Source organism: Panicum virgatum, chromosome 9K, assembly GCF_016808335.1.
Source record: "Panicum virgatum strain AP13 chromosome 9K, P.virgatum_v5, whole genome shotgun sequence".
NCBI classification, from domain to species: Eukaryota; Viridiplantae; Streptophyta; class Magnoliopsida; order Poales; family Poaceae; genus Panicum; species Panicum virgatum.
This window is the reverse complement of record NC_053144.1, coordinates 13,949,143-13,969,136: the sequence shown is the minus strand read 5'-3', so window position 1 is coordinate 13,969,136 and position 19,994 is coordinate 13,949,143. Positions and strand designations below refer to the sequence as shown.

The window sequence follows — 19,994 nt, the reverse complement described above, 5'->3', positions numbered from 1 at the left end:
CTATAGAAACGGAGTAGAGCTCGACAGGAAGGTTCTCCTTCCTCTCCTCCCTTGTAGAGGGCGGCTGCTTTCTGGAGTTTTTTTTTTTTGAATTTGGACTGCCTGCAATGTGTACGGAGTAGACTTGAGTATTTGTATTTTATGGTCAGACTCGTGAGCAGATAAAAAGCCGATTTATTCCTGGACTAAAATCAATGTCTAGACTATCCAACTGCTCTACCGGACTAGTAGTATGCAAATTCGGGGCAGATGTGTCCATATTTTGAGTACGACAACTAATGATTTTAATGTCTCGGCCTCTCGGGCCCTTTCAATCACCCACATATTGATTGCTAGCTAGAGAATTTTGAAAACCTCGTAGGAACAAAACATAAGAGCATCTCCAAGTGTTCCCAATATCTCTTCCCTATCCTTATTTTTTGGGAAAAAGAAAAAAAAAATCATCTCCAATAGTTTCCTATCCAAATTCCCTATCTGCTAACAATTGGCAAAGTGAGCTGTGTTGTGCGTAAAAATACGCGCCCCGTCATTCCCCATCCGCTCTTCTCCGAAACTGCCGCCACGCCGAAAGAGGAGTCCCCGCCACGACAGGTCACAGGCGAGCGCCCTGGCCGAGGCGCCACCCCCGCCGTCGGGGTGATGCTGCAGGGATAACCCGAGAGGGTCCAAGGCTGGGAATCCAAAGCCGGCGGCATTGCCGAGGAGCTGGTGGTGCTGGAGCGGCGGCTCCATTTTTGCTCCTGGTCGGCCACTTGCTTGTGGGTGTGGGCATGGAACTGCATGCTCTTGCCTGCTACAGCTGCGCTAGCTACTAGCGCTCTCTCTCCCTCTTTTCTCTCCTCCCTCCCTCTCAGTGGCAGCCCTGCTCTGCACTCTCCCTCGTGCCTGCAGGAGGAGGAGGGTGACGAGCGCGGCCATGGCGAAGAGGTAGCCGAGAGAGGCGATTGTGGGAGAGCGGGGTCATAATTTTTTATTTTTGGGAGAATGATAGGAAACTCTTGGAGATGGAGTATTTTTTTTGCCTCTCCATATCTATTTGGGGAGTTGAGAAACATCAAATTTTAGGGAGAAAATATTAGAAACTATTGGAGATGCTCTAAGCCCGCGTATTCTCGTCGCCGACCGTACGTCGCCCTCTGTCTGTTCCGAAGTGTAATTTCCCAAGCAATCAAGCTCCCGACGAGGCGACGAAGGCAACTCGGATTGCTGCTGACGACTTGCTCGCTCCGCCGAGTGGAGCCGGCCTGCGATCCCGCGCGGTCTGGCGTGTGGCGTCCGCCGTAGCCGCGTGCCACCGGCACCGAGCCGAGTCGCCGGCCGAGGCTGCTACAGTGCTACTGCCCGTTGGGGGCTTCGCGCCTTGGTGTCTCCTGTCAGGCCTGTTTTTTTCTTGAGGGGTCAACTGATCAGGAAAGTGAGCACGCGTTCCGCTCGCTATGCCCTCAAAAAAGTTTGTTTTTATATAACGCAGGACGATTGTGCACCTACTATCTCAAGGCTTGGCACTGTCAGGAAATGAAAATAAGAGGCCAGGAAATCCTCTGAAACTTTCCACGAACAACCAACCTCTGACCCCTCTGTCTCTGTCTTTCGCTATCTGAGGCTAAACAGATGCTTGTCAATGAGCTTAGTCTGTATATATAAAGCAAGATGAGCACTTGTCGCGGCACCGCCCAGCAAAGCAAGCAGCATGACGCCCGACGCGGCCTTCGCGCTGGAGATCGCCGTGGTGGCCGGCCTGGTGGCGCTCATCGTCGCCATCGTCGTGGCCTCCTCGGGCGCCTGCCGCGACCCCGCGGCCGGCCCGGGGCGCGCCGCCGCGGTGCACGACGTCGAGCGCGTGCTCGGGGCCGACACGCTCGTGACGTACGGCCAGGCGAGGGCGGCCCTGAAGGGCAGGAGGGCGTCGCCGTCGGCGGAGGGGGAGGAGGAGGAGGCGCCGCCGTCCTGCGCCCTCTGCCTGTCGGAGTACGCCGGGGGCGATGAGCTGGTGCGGGTGCTGCCGGCGTGCGGTCACTTCTTCCACGCGGAGTGCGGCATCGACTGGTGGCTCCGGAGGCGCGGCACGTGCCCGTACTGCCGCGCTGAGCTGCGGCCGCTGCCGAGGCCGCCGCGCTCGCAGTGCCCGCCGATGCCGCCGCGAGCGGGCGGCGCCACGGTGGGCTGGTAGTACTGTAGTAGTGGGTGAATTTTGATCGGCTGGTAGGATTTCTGCAGAGGGGACAGAGTCAGTGAAATGGCGCACTTCGAAGTTCGAAATTTTGTCTTGTATGTAAGCATTTTCCCTAGAAATTCTATGTACGACTTTCCGTTAAAGCAAGAATCTATGTAAAGCCTTTAAGTTAAAAGAGCATGTATGCCTTGTTGCTGCTAAAATTTATGTTGGTGTTCTTTTTGACGTTGGCCATTCTCATAGGAGTATTGGACTATGGCTGTGATCAAATTACCTGTATCGATTAACTTTTGACCGGACAATGTGCGGTTATTTTTAAAAACTGGTATCATGATCACTCCCGTAAAACTGCCGCATGACACTACACGCAGGGAGAAAATTTTACTGGTAAGAGTTGACTGTGTGATGACGTGATGTCGAGGGGGACAGATTAGACCGAGTTTTCATCTTTAAACAATGACTGTTGCGTTGGCTTGGGCATGCGTTCCTATCTGGGTGCAAAGTGGAAATTTTAGTTCAGTTTTTTCTCTCTCTCTCTCTCTCTCTCTCTCTCGATTCCTTGAATGTCACAAGAACGCAGTTTGCAGATGTGAGGCCTGAGTTTTTTCAACAAAAAAAAAACGGGAAAAAAATAGAACTACCCACGACCCTTCTTTTATCATTATGGCAATCAGGCAATGAGCAAATAGCAAGAAAAATGGCTAATCAACTTTTTTTCATGAGGAGGACGAATAATCTTTACAGCTGATATCCTGAATTTGTCGCAGCAGTGCAGCACAAAGTGGGAAAACATTGACCATTTTTTGGTCTGGGTACTAGGTGACTAGGTGGTGCAGCCCGTTTTGAACACAGTCTGGTAGTCTGCGTGTGGACTTGACCACCTCTAGCCTCTACTTACAGTTTGCTTACGATTCATTCAGCACAAAGCTACTCCCCTCCGGCGGTCTGACTAATCCCAGTCCGTATCCCAGTGTGACAGGCTTCGTGCTGGCAGGAGTCGTGAGGAGTCCTGTATTAGGTTTTGACAGCAACAGGTAGCATATCTTACACAGGTTGTGCAGTACTTGACGTTGCCAATCTGTACTAAACCATTTAGGCGAATTGACAGAGCGCGAAACTGACTGGTGCAAATGCAAACCCTACAAAGCTCCGCGACTGCCAGCAGAGCCAAGAGAAAACTACGCTTGGTGACGGATTGACAGGGCGAAACAGACCTCAAAATTCGTTACGGTGGTAATGCTAGGGATAGAATGTCTGATCCGTCCGTCCAAACTTCGCCTCGCAACCGCACCATCGCACGGCCCGTTCGCATTTCGTCCCCAGCTCCGTCTTGCCACCCGCTTTGTCTCGCAGCCGCGCGCCACCGTACCCCCACCGATGCAACCGCTAGGGGCGGTGAAGGCCTCTAGTGGCTGCACAACCATGGGAAGAGCGGGCCAGCATGTCGCGCACCCGCGCCCAGTGCGCGCGATCCACAACCGTGCGCGGTGCTTCTGCTCCCCTCCGACAGCAAGTGTCTTCGGCGAGGAGGGCGGCAACACATCAAGAAGGGTGGAGGAGAGGGGAGTACCGCACTCTCGGGGAGGGGAGGGGGAGCAAATCTGCTTTTCTCGTGGCTACGGCTTCCCATCGTCCTCCTTGACCGATTTGAGCCCTCACCCCTCCGTTTCACCACCTTGCAGGCCCTCCCGGTGTCGAACTCCGCGCACCGCCGTCGCCATCCGTGGAACGTCCTCGTCGTCGAGTCTTCACACCCCGTGCCCCCCTTGGTGAGCCTCGCCGCGTGCGCGCGCCTGCCGTTCCACCACCCCTCACCACCAGTGAGGTCACGGCCGCCCCTACGCGTCGTGTTGTTCGCGGGCCGGCCACGCCCCGCGTTGCAGCAACATTTATTTTGGGCGGATATCACAATGATTTTAGATTTTTATTTCATAACATGCTTTAAATTATTACATAGATTTTGGTTGGATGTTGCAGTGATCGAATAAGTTTGTTAAAATAGCCATGTCGATCTATTGCTTAGAACGGTCTTGCAGGTATGTGAATTTGCCTGCTATGGTATAGATGGTGTTGGAGGGGGTGATTTGATATGTTTCATAAGGTGATTTGAGAGGTAGAAAATATAAATGTTAGGTAGTAACAAGCTATTTGTTTTCAGATTTCTTGATATTGCAAATTGTTTTTTACATGCTATTGAATACTCAGTGTTTTTGGAATGTTGCAACAGCTATATGTTACGGTGAGAGTTTTATACCCGATGTTACAGTCCGATGCTAGATTCGGACGTTGGACGTCCGGGCATTAGCAACACCGATAAGCTTAAGACCTGAAGCGTCTACTAGTGCCTCATCATTTGGCGGGCGCCGCCGTCTATGGCCTGAAATGATTAAGATAAGACTTGGATGGAGCTCCGGCGAGCAGATCAGCTAATGTGGGGAACGTGGTCGCGGACATGACGAGGCGTAACCCTAAAAAAGAAGAGGAAAGAGCTCAAAGCCCACGCACAGAGAAGTTCAGAACCAACCGCCAAGGTTCTCGAGCCTTGGAATGCACTGCAATGTTTTCGAGCCAAATCCATGGAATAATAAAAAAATGGAGGAAGCTAAAATTAAACAATGCAAATGCACCTTCCAATCATGCACGTTTGGAGAAAGCAAGTCTTTGTTCTTAGTTTTTCTTTCCAGAAAGCGCGTCATTGTTCTTAGTTTTTCTTTCCAGAAAGCGCAAGAAGGCTTTGCAACTATTCGCACTTAATTTCTTCCTATGTCTTGGAGTTGGAGCTCTGTTTATATAGCACGTTGCTGCTGCTGTGACCTTGAGCTTCTCGTCAAGCACCGTCAGGCAGGAGGAACGCAGCGCGCCGAGAAAGATATAGGCATGAGCGCCGGCGCCGTGCTCGCGCTCCAGATCGCCGCGGGGGCCCTCGTGGCGGCGCTTGTCGTCGCGGTCATAGTCGCCGCCGCCTGGGGCGGCGCGGGGCGCGGCGGCGCCGCGGTGCACGACGGCGACGTCGAGCGGGCGCTCGGGGCCGCCACGGTCACGACGTACGAGCGGGCGGCGGGCGCGCCGCCTGCACCGGAGGGGAAGGCGGCGGACCGCTGCGCCATCTGCCTGTCGGAGTACGCCGGGGGCGACGAGCCGGTGCGCATGGTGCCGGCGTGCGGGCACTTCTTCCACGCGGAGTGCGGTGTCGACGGCTGGCTCCGGGCGCGCCGGACGTGCCCGCTCTGCCGCGGCGGGCTTTGGCCGATGCCGCGGTGCCAGCCCATGCCACCGCAAGATGGCGGCGACGCGGTGGCCGTCCCCTAGCGTGGGCCTCGAGCGCCTCGCCGCGGCCGACCGCGGCTGCAGCGTCGAGGAGGAGCTGCTGCACCAGCCGTGCGGCGGCCATCCGTTCATCGTCGGCTTCGACGGCCTCGTCCGCGATTTTGGGAGCCGCTGATTGTAGGAAGCATGTAAAGATCAGTCTGTTCTTACGAAAAGATCCTGCAAATGATTTCTGCAGTGTTGTGATTGCCGTGATGTAATAGTAAGGTGCATTATCGAATCCATTCCTGAATTGGAATTTCGCTCTGCCTTTTTTCGTCTCTGACTGTTGGTGGTAGCTGCTGGCAAGGGAGCACTCTTGATGATCTCGGGACACTCATCTGAATACCCTGGCTTAACACACATGAACGGCGAATCGCCGATAGATGTTTGAGTCAGAACATAAACAAGAAGCAGAAAAAGCACAGATGCATAATAAAGATGCTAACTTCAGATGCCTTTGTTCCACAAGAGCCGAGTACGAATCGGCTTGCCGCTTGCTTCATGATTTTTTTGCAGACTGCTTCAGTTTGACGCAAACCCTCTCTGAACCGCTTCCGACACAAGAAGAATCCGACCTGAGAGTTCGTTGCTGTCTTCCAACAGCAATCGGGCATTCCGACCACCGCCGCCTCCCAACTCCATAATAAATAGCTGGGCAACGCCATGCCAGAGCTCCCGCGCCTCTCATCTCCCTTCCAAGTTCCAACGATCCCACAGCCAATCGAGATATGAAGCGCCCCACCGCCGGCGCCGGCGCCGGCGCCGCCGGCGTAGGAGCGAGCCGCAAGAGGAGGCACTTCTCCGTGGGCAGCACCGAGCACTACGAGGAGCTGTCCCGCCTCGGCGCGGGCAACTTCGGCGCGGTCGTCAAGGGGCGCCACCGCATCACGGACCTGGCCGTCGCCATCAATCGCCTCAGCCTGGCCGACGCCGACGGCGGCCTCGCGGAGGACCCGATGCGCGAGGCGGCCTTCCACGAGGCCTGCGGCGGCAGCCCCTTCATCGTCGGCTTCCACGGCGTCGGCCGCGACCCGGCCACGTCGCGCCTCTGCCTCGTCATGGAGTGCGTCGACGGACCGAGCCTCCACGACTACCTCGACCGGCGCCGCCGCGACCCGAGGCTCCCGGAGGGCACGGTGCGGGCCGTCATGCGGCAGCTGCTGACGGCCGGCAAGACGATGAACGCCAGCGGCATCGTCCACCGGGATATCAAGCCCCACAACATCCTCGTCGCCTGCGACCACAGCGCCGTCAAGATCTGCGACTTCGGGCTCGCCATGTCCACGTCCGACGCGCCGCCGTACGAGCAGGCGGGCACGCTCTTCTACAAGGCGCCCGAGATGCTGCTGGACATGCCCGTCTACGGCGCACCGGTCGACGCCTGGTCCCTGGGGTGCGTCATGGCGGAGATCATCGGCGGGAGGCCGCTGTTCCAGGGCTGCTACGAGGACGGGCAGCTCTGCGCCATCTTCGACGTGCTCGGCGTGCCGGACGACAAGACATGGCCGGGGTTCTCCTCCACGCCGTTCGCCACTAACCTGCTGCCGGAGCTGGACGTGCATCAGAACAACTACCTGCGCGAGCTGTTCCCTGAGGCGACCTTGTCCAAGGAAGGGTTCGAGGTCCTCAACGGCCTCATCACCTGCAACACCGACAAGCGGCTCACTGCAGAAGCCGCGCTCGAGCACAAGTGGTTTGCCAAGGTCGACGAGCTGAAGCTTCCAAGGAAAGATGAGTTGACATCAGCACTGCCAGGGAAGAAGATGCTCATGGTTCGTGTGGCTTGTGCCAAGAAACGAAAGCTCCAGTGTGTGTGACTTTAGAATTCTTTGGATACAAGGATATATCTAATGCATGTGTCCTACTACAAGATCTCTGGCGCTCCTGCGGTTAAATTTCAGATGCATGAAGCTGCTGTAATTTCAGATACATGTGTTCAAGTGCTTAGTACTAACAGATCCTCTATGGCTGATGTAACGTTGTGATTCAGTAAGTAGCATCGTTGAATTCATCCTGAGATGAATTTTGCTCGGTCTTTTCTGTTTGTCTTGAGCATGTCAACCTGAGGAGTAACAAAATCTCTGCCGGAGTGTGGAAAAAAATTGGGTGCACCCCGGGCGCACAGGAGCTTCCGTGCGCCCCTAGCCCCGATGCCGTCCCGCTTCAATCCAACGGTTGGTGTAGTAATCGGCTCTTCATGCAGATGCAGCTCGGCTCAGCTTGTTTGTATCGGCAGCTCCTGGCTCATCTGCGCGCCCTCATGTCGACTCATCTCCCGCCCACGATCCGGTACAGACTGCAAACAACCGCCAGGCGCCTCGCCACGCGCCATCACAGACTGCCTGGTGCCGCCGCAGCGACGGGATCCCAGACTCCCTAGCTTCTCCTCCATTGCGTGCTTACATTTCCAGCGCAGTCGACAGACACATTGGTGGAAGCAATCAATGGCAGTCGCGGCCGGGGCGGAAGGCGGCCCCGCGAAGCCCTACCCGGCGACGGTGGGGGCGATCGACGGCAGTTCACGGCACCGCGGCCGGGTCGGAAGGCGGCACCGCGAAGCACTAACCAGCAACGGAGACCTCGTGGAGGCGATTGTGCGGCAGTTGAAGTCGGCGTGGTTGCAAGGTCCTCCCGTAGACAGGCCGCAGCGAGCTGATGAAGATAGGTAGAGCTCATCGACCTCGCCTGTGTCAAGTACATCCCGCTGGTCGACCTTGTCTCCTGTGTTTAAAAAATGCAGACATATATGTGATCACACAAGTTCAGATTATAGGGTAACAATTATCTTGGCCGCTGACACAAGTCCTGTGCATTCAGAGCTTGTAATATGATTCGAGAAAAAGAGCTTGCAATATGGAGCTTGTAATCCTTTTCTGTGCATTGTGGAGTTCTTTTGGTGAAATCCCTGCAGAGTTCTTATCAGTTAGGAGAGTGAAGATCTGAATAGTATGAAAAACAGTATATTTTGTACCACTGAATGCTACAAGGATCCTTTTGATTCATAAATTATTTACTGAACATGTGTGTGTAGTAAACTGATATAACCCGGTGGCAGCGAGCAGCAAGAAGAGTGCTCAAGTAGTCAAGTTTGAACAAAAAGAAGAACAAGTTACTGGGCAATTGCACTTTACGTTTCCTGGAGCTCCTCGATGCAATAGGATGTTAGGAACCTTAGTTTTACTAATTGTATGTATCCAATAATTCAGGCTAGTAGTATTCCAGCATGGATATATTCAAAATGAAACAGAAATTTGTGGCCTAAAACATATGGTTTTATTGCAAGAATAATTGTTCTCAACATTCTGTCAATAGTATCAGGCAAAGAAGGATCCGAGTCAATAGTTCATAATACATTTCAGGCAAACAATCAAATTATTCAGAGAAAAATCACATTTTACATTATTCATGTGAACCACTATTACATCCATACACAGCAATCTTCTCTAGTAGTACAACTACAACCTACAATTCTCGTTAACACAACCGTCTGCACTCTTCACAGCTGCTGGCACAAGAAAAATAAATCTTCACCAATATCATCTAGGCTGGCACAAGAAGCTTCATCAATGTTGCGTCCCTAGCAATGTTTTCAAATCGAGCGACTAATCGCGATTAATCGACCTTATCGGTCCAGCGTGCTCAATTAGGGTCCACGACTCGATCAGGAAGCCTGATCGACCGATCGACCGACTAATCAGCGATTAGAGGCGATTAATCGTCCGACTAGGGGTGTTCTCGATCAGGTTTGTGTAACTGGGCTGGATTGCTTGTGGGCTGGTGAGAAAATGAGAGGCCCAAAGCCCACTAGGGTTAGAACTTAAGAGGCAAGACTGGAGAGGCTCCCAGCCAGGCAGTCACCATTTGCTCTATATTCAGTACTAGACATAGAAAACTAGACACTTTCTTGGTCTGAAATATATATGAGAATATATACTAGTACTTCAGGACTTAACTCCTATATTATATATATATATATATATATATATATATATATATATATATATATATATATATATATATATATATATATATATATCCCCTAAATGTCCTGGACGACTAGGGTCGATCGGACCCGACTAATCGACCCTAGTCGACGACTAATCACGATTAGTCGTCTGGTCCACCCATTGTTCGATCAGACGATTAGGCGATTTAAAAACATTGGTCCCTAGTTCATGTCATGTCGGGCAGTTACATCCTTCTCTCTTCCTTGCCCATGGACCGACTTCATGGTGTCGCCACCATCTTCGATGATGCGTTGGGTGCCTCATGCCTACCAACTAGAGGTAACTGCTGCCAAATAAACACAAGAGAGTTCAGCTCTTTATTGTGGATGTTCACACTCAATCACAAACTACATTCCTCAGCTTATCAACTGAGTATAAGAGAAGAAACAGTTGCTTTATACTAAGTTCATAACTGAACTTGTGGATTTATAACCTGGAATAAAAAATCTTTATGTTACAAATATTGTCTTGTTTGGGACCTCGGGTACTCTTTATATACAGTACAAACTATAGCTGATATTTATTCTTTAGAGCATTACTGAATTAGTGCATCACCAAAAAGTTAAACTATGTGGACCTTTCTTAGCTCTGACAAAATTTAGACACAAAAACTACTGCATACATCAAATTCCAATAATGCAAAATTTAACTCAATAACTAAGACACAATTTTGCAGCCCTAACGTTGAACAATTTACATCAGATTGTGAGCAGCAAGCACCAAGACACAGGCCACGAGGACCTGCTGTCTATGCCAAAAACCTGTGATACTGCATAATTGCATGAAGAAGAGTATTAGCATGAATCAACTTCAGAATTTACTGACTACTCAGTTATTAATCGGAATATGTACCATTTTTACCTAAACTTGAATCCACATCAATGGAATGGACCTAGCCAATTCAGCAAACAAGGTAGCAAACAGAGGCCGAATGGGGAGGGCGACTGGACGGTGAGGTAGCAGCAGCCGCGCCCGACCGCGGGCGAGGCAGCGGAGGCGGAGGGAAGCGGCCGCGGGCGACGCAGGGCCGGGCGGGCGGAGGCGCCGCCGGGTGGAGTGGCCGTGGGCGACGGGGATGGCGGCCCGACGGGAAGCAGCAGTGACGGGCAACGAGGAGGGCGGCTCAGGCGCGCGGGAGCGGGGGCACCGCCGGGAGCGGGCAACGCGGTGGCTCCGGCGATGGGGATCTGCTGCAGCTCCGGTGATGGGGATCTACTGCAGCTCCGGTGATGGGGATCCGCGGCGGCTCCGGCCATGGATCTCGATCTGCAACGCTCCGGAAAGAAGAGGAGTGAAGAAAAGGAAGCGAGCTGAGGACTAGGAAAAGGAAGTGAGCCGAGCTGCATCTCCAGCTGGAAACGGAGCCGCGCGCCGTAGGGAGCCTTCGCCGTTCGATTGTACGGGGACGGCATCGGGCCAGGGGGCGCACGGGAAGCTCAGTGCGCCCGCTGCGCACCCAATTTTTTTCCCGGAGTGTGCGCCAATGCCACCCCCGAGTAATCATGGCCACGGTGTAGTCATTCTGTTTGTTCTTGATTTGCTTGCACTATGGCAGATTCGAAGTGCAAATTTTGTTTGGAGGTGTTTATTTACAAAGGCTTCGGGGTTCTTAAATTTTGTGAGAAACAAAACTACATACACGCAGAGCAAAAAGTTTGCAAGGATTTATAATATTTTTTCCAACAAATCATTTATAATGTTTTAATGGCACAATTGTGCTTCATTTAGAAGGCAACTATTATATTTCTGTTTTCATTATGAACACACACTTTAAACTTTGCTTGTTTTTTTAAAAGAGTAAAATACACCGCCGGACCGTAAATTTGTCTCGAGGTGTCACATAGGTGATCAAACTTTCAAAATGCACGTTCATATCCTTAAACTTGCTAATAGTATCATGTGAGGTCCAAACCATAGTTGCTTAAGCTAAATCGAAAGTTATATAATTTATTTGAATATAAATTATATACAAAATAGATGCACACAAAAATATATAATAAAATTTATTTGTACAAATATTTTAAAGTACAAATTATTTGTGTAAAAATTTTGCAAGAAAACAAAATTAATATAACAAAATTTGAAAAAAAAAGAAAACAACTGGAATAAATTTTGTATGAAAAATTGGAGAAAAGTTTTGAAACATAATTTTGAAACTATGAGTTGAGCTTGAAAGTTTTAAAAAAAAATTGGACACACATGTAAATTCCACATCAGCATAAATAATTCAGCTTTATAACCTAAAAATGATAGTCCGGACGGATCTTAATGTGCATTTTAGAAGTTTAATGACTTGGATGACACTATGAGCCAAGTTCAATGACTGGCTATGCATTTTACTATAAAAAAAAACTTGTGCCTAGCCGAGATTCGAGAACCTTTTCAGGTTCGTGTGCCTAGCGCCTCTCTGATAATTGTGCTATAGATTTATTCAAGCTGACGCGTTGTCATCATTTGTAAGTCATTGGACAAAAATGAAACTAAATTGTGTACAATGTTAAAATATCACTGTGCATTTTACTTAAAAAAAAACTTTCAACCTCGCCATGCTAGTTGACACAGAACTGGCTTGAGCTTCGACGAGCTGTGTTGCTTGATCTGTCTAGCCGAGATTCGAGCACCTTTTCAGGTTCAGGTGCCTAGTGCCTCTCTGATAATTGCGCTATAGATTTACTCAAGCTGACGCGTTGTCATCATTTGCAAGTCATTGGACAAAAATGAAACTAGACTGTACAATGTTACAATATCACTGTCAAGATTTGCCCCAAGAAAGACGACATATTCACACATTTGTGCAACAGCACTAGCGGGTGAATCCGGGACAGCAACAGAACCTCAAAGTTTGGACAGTATCACTTGCCAACTTGGACTGAATAGATTTTTTGAAAAAAGTGGACTGAATAGATAGCCTGTTCAATTTGGTGGATGGATGGACAGAGAACAATGCACAGCTTGCTCTGCAAAATTTATCCCTTCAAAACCCCGGCAGCAAGAGCAACCACCGGAATTGGGATCCACTAATTTTGTCGCTTAATTTGGTAAAGGGAGCTAGAATTACACATGATTTGAATTGGATTATATAATACACACATGACAAAATAATTAACAGAATATGCCTCCCAAATCAGGTCGCTGCACATACCATTCCGCTTTCGGGCTAGCTGCAGAGAGGGCAGGGAATGAGGCCGTTCTCGTTGCACGCGGAGCACGGCACGCGGCCGGCGGCGGTAGGGGCGGTGGCGCCGCCGGCGTCATGGAGCCAATGACTGCCGCTGCACCCGCCGCACACCACGAACCAGGCGCCGCCGCAGACAGCGCACGGGCCGTCCCCCGCGCCGCGCCGTGGCGCGCGCCGGAGCACGGGCCAGAGCTGGGAGCGCTCGTTCAGCGTCACCACCTCGTCGGCGCCGCCGAGGTACCGCCCATCCACGAACAGATGCGGCGGCACGGGGAAGGCGGGGGCTTGATCGGCGGCGGCGCCGTCCTGGCCGCAGAGCAGCGCCCGGAGCTCCTCCCGGTAGGGCGCGTGCATGGAGACGTCGCGCTCAAGGAAGGCGACGCGGAGGCCCTCGAGCAGGCGGCGCACGCGGGCGCAGTTCTCGAACGTCTTGCGCACGCCGCGGAGCGACGTGGTGTAGAGCACCACCGCGCGCTCGCCTCCCGGCGGGCACCGCCGCTCGAACGCCTCTAGAGGGTCCGCGACGCCCGCTGCTCCTCCCCCTCCTTCGCCGCCGCCCGGCACGCCGTCCCCGTCGTCGCCATCGTCGATGTCGTCGCGGCGATTGGCCACCTCGAGGGCCTGCGCGTAGGCGTCGACGGCGCGGCGGAATGCCGCGAGCAGGTCCGGGTCGAAGAGCGTCACCGAGGCGAGGTCCGGCCGGCGGTAGCAGGCGGCGGCAGCGGCGGCGGCGGGCTCCCCAGGACCCGCCGCGCTTACGTCGCTGTGGTCCGAGCTGAGCTTCATCTTCTTGGCCTTGCGCGGGGTGACCCCCGGAGAGACGTTCTCCTTGTCGCCGTCGTCATCGGCGCCGCCGCCGGGCACCTCGTGCGCGGCCGCCGCCCCTGCTTCATCAGCCGGCACCTTCCCCTGCGGCGCCGGTTCTTGGAGGTGGCCGCACGACGCCGCCGGCGTCGGAGAGGGGCCAGCACCGGGAGGGAGCGCGAGGAGGATATTGGACTGCCCGGCGGCGTTGGGGAAGGACTGCAAGGTCCTGAGGATTCTCGATCTGAGCCCTCCCATTCCTCCTCAGTCCTCACCCCCTTCCCTCCCACTTCACTCGCTCACTCTCAATCGCCGCTCGATCCTATGGAATTGTGGAGAAGGGGAGGGTGGATTGATTGCTCAGCTTAGGATGCCGCGACAACGGTTTCAGTTTCTTCGTTTCCCCTCTGTTAATTATTGGAGTGTGGGCGCGGACGCCAAAGGGTGCAGTGCGCTGTTGGGGTGCCCCGCAACGGCTAGGAGAAACGAAAGGGGGTGGAATGGATGGGAGGGAGCAACGGCTACCTACAGGCTACATACAGCACAAAACAACAGCACTAAAACCAGGTTAAAAAAGAACACTCGACACACAGCACAAAACAACACTATTCGATCTACAGATTCCAACACCAAAACCAGGTTAAAAAAGAACACTCGACAAGGATTTGCTTAACTGAAATCGCATAACCCTCTAATTACTGCAAACATCTGATCAGACAATTCGAAACCAAATCCCATTCCATAACAGACGGTTCAGCAAAAAAAAAAGGGATGATTCGGTGACCGAAGGTGGTCAGGCAATGACCTGCCACACCTACGGCTTTATTTATAGATCATAATATAAGTTCTTAAACACAAGGCATAACAGCACACACAACGTCACGTTACAACATGGGCGGAGGCCTCTGCGTCCTCCGGCCCTCTCCAGGGATCAATGTCCGAGCACGCTAACGAGTTACACAGGTAGTACAGAGCTTACGACGGCTGCAGGTGACCAAGGCGGCACAGGCCAGCCTACTGCCCCCAGCAGCGGCGCCGCGACCATCAGAAGGGAAGGGAAACTACACACTGGCCAGCCTAGTGCTGAGCAGCGCTGTCGGGTTAAGTACGATTACAAAACTCAAAGCAAATGCGAGATAATGTCCTAAACACACGGTGACGCATCCCATCTGAGACCGAGCGGCTTTTATGTGCACCTCACAGCAGAGGCGCCTGGTTGGATCTGCCCCTTGTTGTCGCAGTTCGCTGCTGACGGTTCTTGGGGGGCAACGTTCACCTGGCCCGAATTCTCAGCCTCCTTTGCTGCCTCTGCTGGAGGAGCATCTTCCTTTGTCTCAGCCGCAGGTGGTACAGCAGGTTCCGTCACGCCACCATCCTCTTTCTTCTCTCCCTCTGAAGATGCTGCCTGAGGCACCGCGGATTCAGCTGCCAGAGGCACAGAAGTTTCAGCTGCCAGGGTGTTCTCGGTTTTCATCTCTTTCTTCTCTTCCTCTACTACAGGTGCCGGTGGAGCTACTTCAGATTCAGCTGGTTTCGCATCTGATTTGATCTCTGATTCTGGGGCAGCGACATTATTAGCCTGCTCCTGGCCTTCAGCGCCTTGTTCAGTCTTCTCTGTGGCATCTGCACCAGGGGCCTCCTCTTTCTTCTCTTCAACTCCTTCAGTCTTCTCGTCAATATCTGCACTGGGGACCTCCTCTTTCTTCTCTTCTATGGCGTTTTCAGCATCCTTCATCTCCACATCAATGCCTTCCAAAGTGCCACGGCCTACAGTTTCATTGGCATCCACTGCATCTGCATCTTCTTTTTTCTCCTTTTTGCCCCTCTTAGAGCTTGATCTTCCACGTTTAGGGGTCTTCTCACCTTCTGGGCTCTCAGTTGCCTTGACTTTCTCGCTTATGCGTGCTGATCGTCTAGGAGTATCACCTGCTTACAAGCTTTTTAGAGGGAGCAGCAAGACCTTGAATATTGGGGTCCTACTAGTACCAAAAGTTATGAAAAAGACAAAAGAATAACTAAGAGGAAGTTATTAATAAATGAGATCTAGATGCCTACTGGTTCCCCAATCGAACTCCGAAGATGCAGGGCCTCCAGGATGAGCTTTCAGGTACTGGGTCAGCTGTCTCTTGGTCTTGATCTCCTCACCAGTTGGGGAAACAAAAATAACCTCAAACTTTCCACCTCTAATTGGGGCAAGCTGCAATGTCACAGGCAGAAGTTAGCACTACAAATATCCAATGAAAATACTCATAAACATGGAGTGAATCTGAACTCTAATTTTAGATGCTTTCCAGGCAGTGTTCCAGATCTAATATGTGAGGCAACTCCACCAGTATCCATTTGTTACATGATACGAACATTGTACAAAGAGCTAGCCAAAAAACAAGTATATCAAACTGAGAAACAATGCCCAACAACACAGCTAAAAATGATTGAACCCAGAAAAGTCCCACATAAATTCAGAATAGATCAACTCTCAAAATGAGGTAAGAATAGATTTAATCTTCAGCTCTTCACATGAGTTTTCCCAACAATTTGTTGTCAAACATCAAGTCTTAATACTTGGATGACAGAAATTGCAACATTGATGGTTTGAAATTACTGAAGCTGGCTTAATACGACCTCAAAGCAGAGATGGTTAATGAATTCCATTTGAGATCCATTCTCTTTAGTGAGAAGACATAATAAAAACTTTTAATATGAATACACAGGATACGAAAAGGGCGATACAAAAAAACGCATAAATAGATGCAAGGCTAATTTCCAATTGGAACCACAAATTCAAAATTCTCGTTTTAGTAACAACTTGTCTGAAAGGGGAACAAATTATATCTAAACCACCCAACCATGCTCTTAACAGGTTTTCAATCTTTCTTTTAAAAAAGAAAAAGAAAAGGAAACAATTGTGAGTAATACTACCCTTGTTCAAAATGATAAATATTCTCATCCAGTTTCTATCTATATAAGTGAGCTCTTAGCTACAACAATTTTGTCTACAGGAGAGGGCTCCAGATCATAATTGGGACAGAATTAACAATTACACCCATATGATACTTGTCCCACAATGTAAATCATCCCAAATCTGAAAGAGAATCAATCATCGATGCTAGGGCACTGTTCTGATCCATTGAAAAAAAATGATGTTTAATGTTCTAATCATTCAGAACAGCGTGCTAATATGTTCCTTGGCAATCTGAATTCTCCATATGCCAGGACCACCCCTTCAGGCCATTACTATCTATCTAATAAATATTGAATAATTGAAAGGATCGTATTTTACTTCATGGTAGACAATTTGACAAAAATGTGATGTGATGTGATGTTCCTGGGAGCTACTCTGCTGTACTCTTAGTTGGATAAAATCAGCATGACAGAAACCAAATGAAGGACCCAGATTGCAGAGATACGGAAGATGCAAAACAAGTAGTAGACGTGAAATCAACTAAAGAACATGTTCAGTGGCCCCGGGCTAACAAGCACACACCAAACCTCCACACAGATTAGCGAAAACAATCCAAGCAAGAAGAAGAAGTTACACAACAGAACCAAATGAGCCAAAATCAAGATAAAAGAAGCCAAAACTGGTCAGGTTGCTGCTAAGGACCAGATGAATTTGTAAAGGACACAGATGCAGGTGTCGGTGTTCGACTTGGGAGCGGTTCTTCAATTCAGCAAATTCCAGAAATTAGGATGGTCTTAATTTTTTCCTTGCCATGAAAAGAGACCCTCACGCATTATTTTTAAAATAAGGGATTCATGTAATAATACTACTTTATGATCATTTTCACTTTTACACCAAATATATGTATGCATGTTACATTTTTCTAGAGTAGATCCCTAACTCTTCTTTAATATGTTGTGCATAAAGATCCACAAGGGACACATAGTTTCCAGTAATGAAAAGCTAAAAAGAATCAAACTAAGGATGAGATGGACTGCAATTCACTGGCTCATCCAGCCCACCTCCTCCTTTGTGTGGTTGTCCGAAATCCCTCCAGGAATCCACGAACTAAAGCACTTAGCCACCATCCGTCCCTTCTTTCCTCACCATGTTCTTCAACAACACACTACAGCTCTGCCACCCCATAAATCCCTCCCTGGCGGTCACCCTTTCACTAGTGAGTAACAAAATGAATAGCCTGCCTCCACCTCATCTCTCTGATAATCTCAGTTTCATCGAGGAAAGCAATACTGCCATGGCATGCTCCTCTCGTGGCTGGACACATCACCTGCCCTCCTACATCTTCCCACTTTCACCCTTCAGCTATTGTGTCTCAGCTGGGGCGCCGCAAACTACACACCGGTCAAACTGCCATGTGACATGTCCAATGCGAGTCAACGCAGCAAAAGAAGTTTTGGACATGTACACCATGGTATATAGAATAGCATCTAACTACGTCAAAGGGACTCCCCAACATTAATGTAGACCAGTCCAACCCAATCATTAATGAAAAATCAGCAATCCAAAAACCAAATTATGATAGAAAACGACAATGGAAGCAATCAATCATATATGTAAACCACACAAGCTCAGAAAACTCATAATCTCACCAAATCAAGAATGCTACAAGTTATCACCAGGTTGCTAGATTAACTGCCTAAATGGTAGCCGTTTACCACTTTCCAGAAAGTCAATATGGAGGTGGGGCCTTTATTTCCAGGACTAGTGTTTGTACTCTTTTCCCCTTCTCTTGATGAAATAAGTGCCATGCTCCATGCACATTCTCAGGGGAAAAGGGCAAACCGACAAACTTTGGTTTGGTGCTTCTTTACGAGAGACATTGATTTAAAAGCTTGAATTTCCCGCCTCCGCCTCGAGCTCAATTATGCTTCATGCCAAATCATGAACGTTTAGCAACCGAGCAGGGATTTAAAAAGGAAAGCGTACGGCGCAGATTTCCATAAATTGTGACATGATAAATTCCAAATCATTACTGAATTTGAAACATACAATCAAACCACCCATGGAGCAAAAGGGAGACCTGCTGTGCCCGGCAACTTGTTTAGGATGGCACGTAGTTAAATTCCATGAAGCAGGGACCTCAAATGGACTTCCAGGACAGACTCAACCCAAGATAAAATGGTTTTCACCGTGAGAACGAACCATGCTAGGCACCACCTGTACTCATTTGTAAGAACCCAATAAGAGCTGATGGATGCTCTCCAGACCTTTCAAATCACCTAAACAGGTATCCTAACACGTTCAGGACCTTTTTTTTTGTTTTTTTGAACTCAACACGTTCAGGACTTGATCGTACAGAAACAGACCAGCAACGTCAAGGTTACAACACGACCTTGCAGCTGAAAATTGGTTAAAAAGGATCCAATGGATACCCTAATTCATCTAAAAAGTGGATGCCCTAATGAAAAGAAATCGAGTGGAGCAGCAAGACCATAGCTGCAACAGGGCGAGCTAATGAAGCCGTAGTCTACAATACTCGAACATGTGCCGGGCGCGAATGTCGCAACCCAATCGCAAGCCACCGCGAACGAGCTCATAATTAAGCTCCAAAACCGTTTAAGCGAGCCCGCATATAGCCCTAGACTCCGTATAGCAACAGATGCCCCCACGAACGGCACAAATCAAGCTTCAATCGAGCTCGGAAACCCTAAGACCCGACCCCAACCGCTGGTACAGGGAAACCGTGGCGAAATTCGCAGAGACCCGAGCCCGAGGCCACCGGATCCGCGCGCTAACACGCCCCCGCAGCCCACGGGAGCGCGACCCCGGAGCCCGAAGCAAGCGGCGAGCAGAGAGGACGCAGAGGAAATTGGGAGGGGGCCAGGCCGAGCGGCCAGCGAGGGCGAACCTTCTTCGTCCAGCCGGAGGGCGCGGGGAGCTCGGTTACGCCGGCCTCCTTCTTCTCCGGCGTCTCCTCGACCGCCGCCGCCGCCGCCGCCACGTGCTCCTCGCCGGTGGCCATGCCGCTCGCCGGGTTTCGAGTTTCCTCTTCCCGCTCTCGCTGTCGGAATTCGCAGAGGCGCCTCGTGCTGCTGCTGCTGCTGCTGCTGAATTGGGGAATGGATTGGAACGGACGGGCGGGTGGGGACGGCAGAAATAACGGCCCTCCCGGTGTGGCCTGCGGCCCAGTCTCCAAGTGTCCCGGCTACGCAGACGGCGTGAGCCAGACGGAGACCTCACATGGACCCGGTGCACGGACCCGTGAGTGGCTGTCGGCAGAGCGCGGACGCGTGCGGGAGCCCCGCAGGGTGCACGGATCGTGGACCGCGCGCAGGAGCTCCCCTCGGGGGGCAAACGGCGGGACCGAGAAGGTGGCAGAAAACCGCATTGCACTCCGCGAGCCCTGGACGGTTCTAGTCCGCTGTTGTGGGATAGGCGGTGCGCACGAAGCGAAGTACGGCACGCTGGCCGGCGGGGCCCTGGCCATTGACACGTGGGCTCCATCAATGTGGGACCCCGTGTCAGTCAGGGTTGGTTGTCCGGTCTGCGTCGCCGCAGCCGGAGCGTGGGGGCCAAGCTCGTCAGCGATGGGAACGTGGCGAGTTCCGAGTGACCGGAGCC

General features: G+C 51.1%; 5 protein-coding genes and 1 long non-coding RNA gene across 7 annotated transcripts; 3 read left to right on the top strand and 3 right to left on the bottom strand.

The window, feature by feature from the left end:
- The first annotated feature begins 1,690 nt into the window (after positions 1-1,690).
- Positions 1,691-2,170, top strand: LOC120647732 (E3 ubiquitin-protein ligase EL5-like). Its single transcript, XM_039924589.1, has one exon. It carries the CDS (start codon positions 1,691-1,693, stop codon positions 2,168-2,170), a length of 480 nt encoding a protein of 159 aa, XP_039780523.1.
- A 2,880-nt stretch (positions 2,171-5,050) lies between these two features.
- LOC120647731 (probable E3 ubiquitin-protein ligase ATL44) lies at positions 5,051-5,482 on the top strand. The gene has a single exon (XM_039924588.1). The coding sequence runs from the start codon at positions 5,051-5,053 to the stop codon at positions 5,480-5,482; it is 432 nt and encodes a 143-aa protein (XP_039780522.1).
- Positions 5,483-6,210: 728 nt separating this feature from the next.
- Positions 6,211-7,451, top strand: LOC120647730 (putative cyclin-dependent kinase F-2). The gene has a single exon (XM_039924587.1). The coding sequence runs from the start codon at positions 6,211-6,213 to the stop codon at positions 7,297-7,299; it is 1,089 nt and encodes a 362-aa protein (XP_039780521.1). The 3' UTR covers positions 7,300-7,451.
- Positions 7,452-9,783: 2,332 nt separating this feature from the next.
- On the bottom strand, positions 9,784-10,965 carry LOC120650233. 2 transcript variants are annotated; one of them, XR_005665539.1, is made up of 2 exons: positions 10,342-10,965; positions 9,784-10,258 (listed from the first exon to the last, which is right to left on the bottom strand). It is a non-coding gene; the product is annotated as an uncharacterized LOC120650233 (long non-coding RNA). The 2 variants fall into 2 exon arrangements; XR_005665538.1 differs by having other exon boundaries at positions 10,351-10,962.
- Positions 10,966-12,345: 1,380 nt separating this feature from the next.
- LOC120650231 lies at positions 12,346-14,138 on the bottom strand. The gene has a single exon (XM_039927270.1). The coding sequence runs from the start codon at positions 13,727-13,729 to the stop codon at positions 12,647-12,649; it is 1,083 nt and encodes a 360-aa protein (XP_039783204.1). The 5' UTR covers positions 13,730-14,138; the 3' UTR covers positions 12,346-12,646.
- A 105-nt stretch (positions 14,139-14,243) lies between these two features.
- LOC120650232 (methyl-CpG-binding domain-containing protein 11-like) lies at positions 14,244-19,529 on the bottom strand. Its single transcript, XM_039927271.1, has 3 exons — positions 19,282-19,529; positions 15,527-15,668; positions 14,244-15,397 (listed from the first exon to the last, which is right to left on the bottom strand). The coding sequence occupies exons 1-3, from the start codon at positions 19,393-19,395 to the stop codon at positions 14,658-14,660; spliced, it is 996 nt and encodes a 331-aa protein (XP_039783205.1). The 5' UTR covers positions 19,396-19,529; the 3' UTR covers positions 14,244-14,657.
- Positions 19,530-19,994: the final 465 nt, after the last annotated feature.

Excerpts from the sequence above, each read along its gene's own strand:
- LOC120647732 (XM_039924589.1), top strand. The coding sequence starts at position 1,691 with ATGACGCCCGACGCGGCCTTCGCGCTGGAGATCGCCGTGGTGGCCGGC.
- LOC120647731 (XM_039924588.1), top strand. The coding sequence starts at position 5,051 with ATGAGCGCCGGCGCCGTGCTCGCGCTCCAGATCGCCGCGGGGGCCCTC.
- LOC120647730 (XM_039924587.1), top strand. The coding sequence starts at position 6,211 with ATGAAGCGCCCCACCGCCGGCGCCGGCGCCGGCGCCGCCGGCGTAGGA.
- LOC120650231 (XM_039927270.1), bottom strand. The coding sequence starts at position 13,729 with ATGGGAGGGCTCAGATCGAGAATCCTCAGGACCTTGCAGTCCTTCCCC.
- LOC120650232 (XM_039927271.1), bottom strand. The coding sequence starts at position 19,395 with ATGGCCACCGGCGAGGAGCACGTGGCGGCGGCGGCGGCGGCGGTCGAG. Across the intron at positions 15,669-19,281 it reads CCTCCGGCTGGACGAAGAAG|CTTGCCCCAATTAGAGGTGG; the intron begins GTTCGCCCTCGC and ends GTGACATTGCAG. Across the intron at positions 15,398-15,526 it reads GGAGTTCGATTGGGGAACCA|GTGATACTCCTAGACGATCA; the intron begins GTAGGCATCTAG and ends GCTTGTAAGCAG.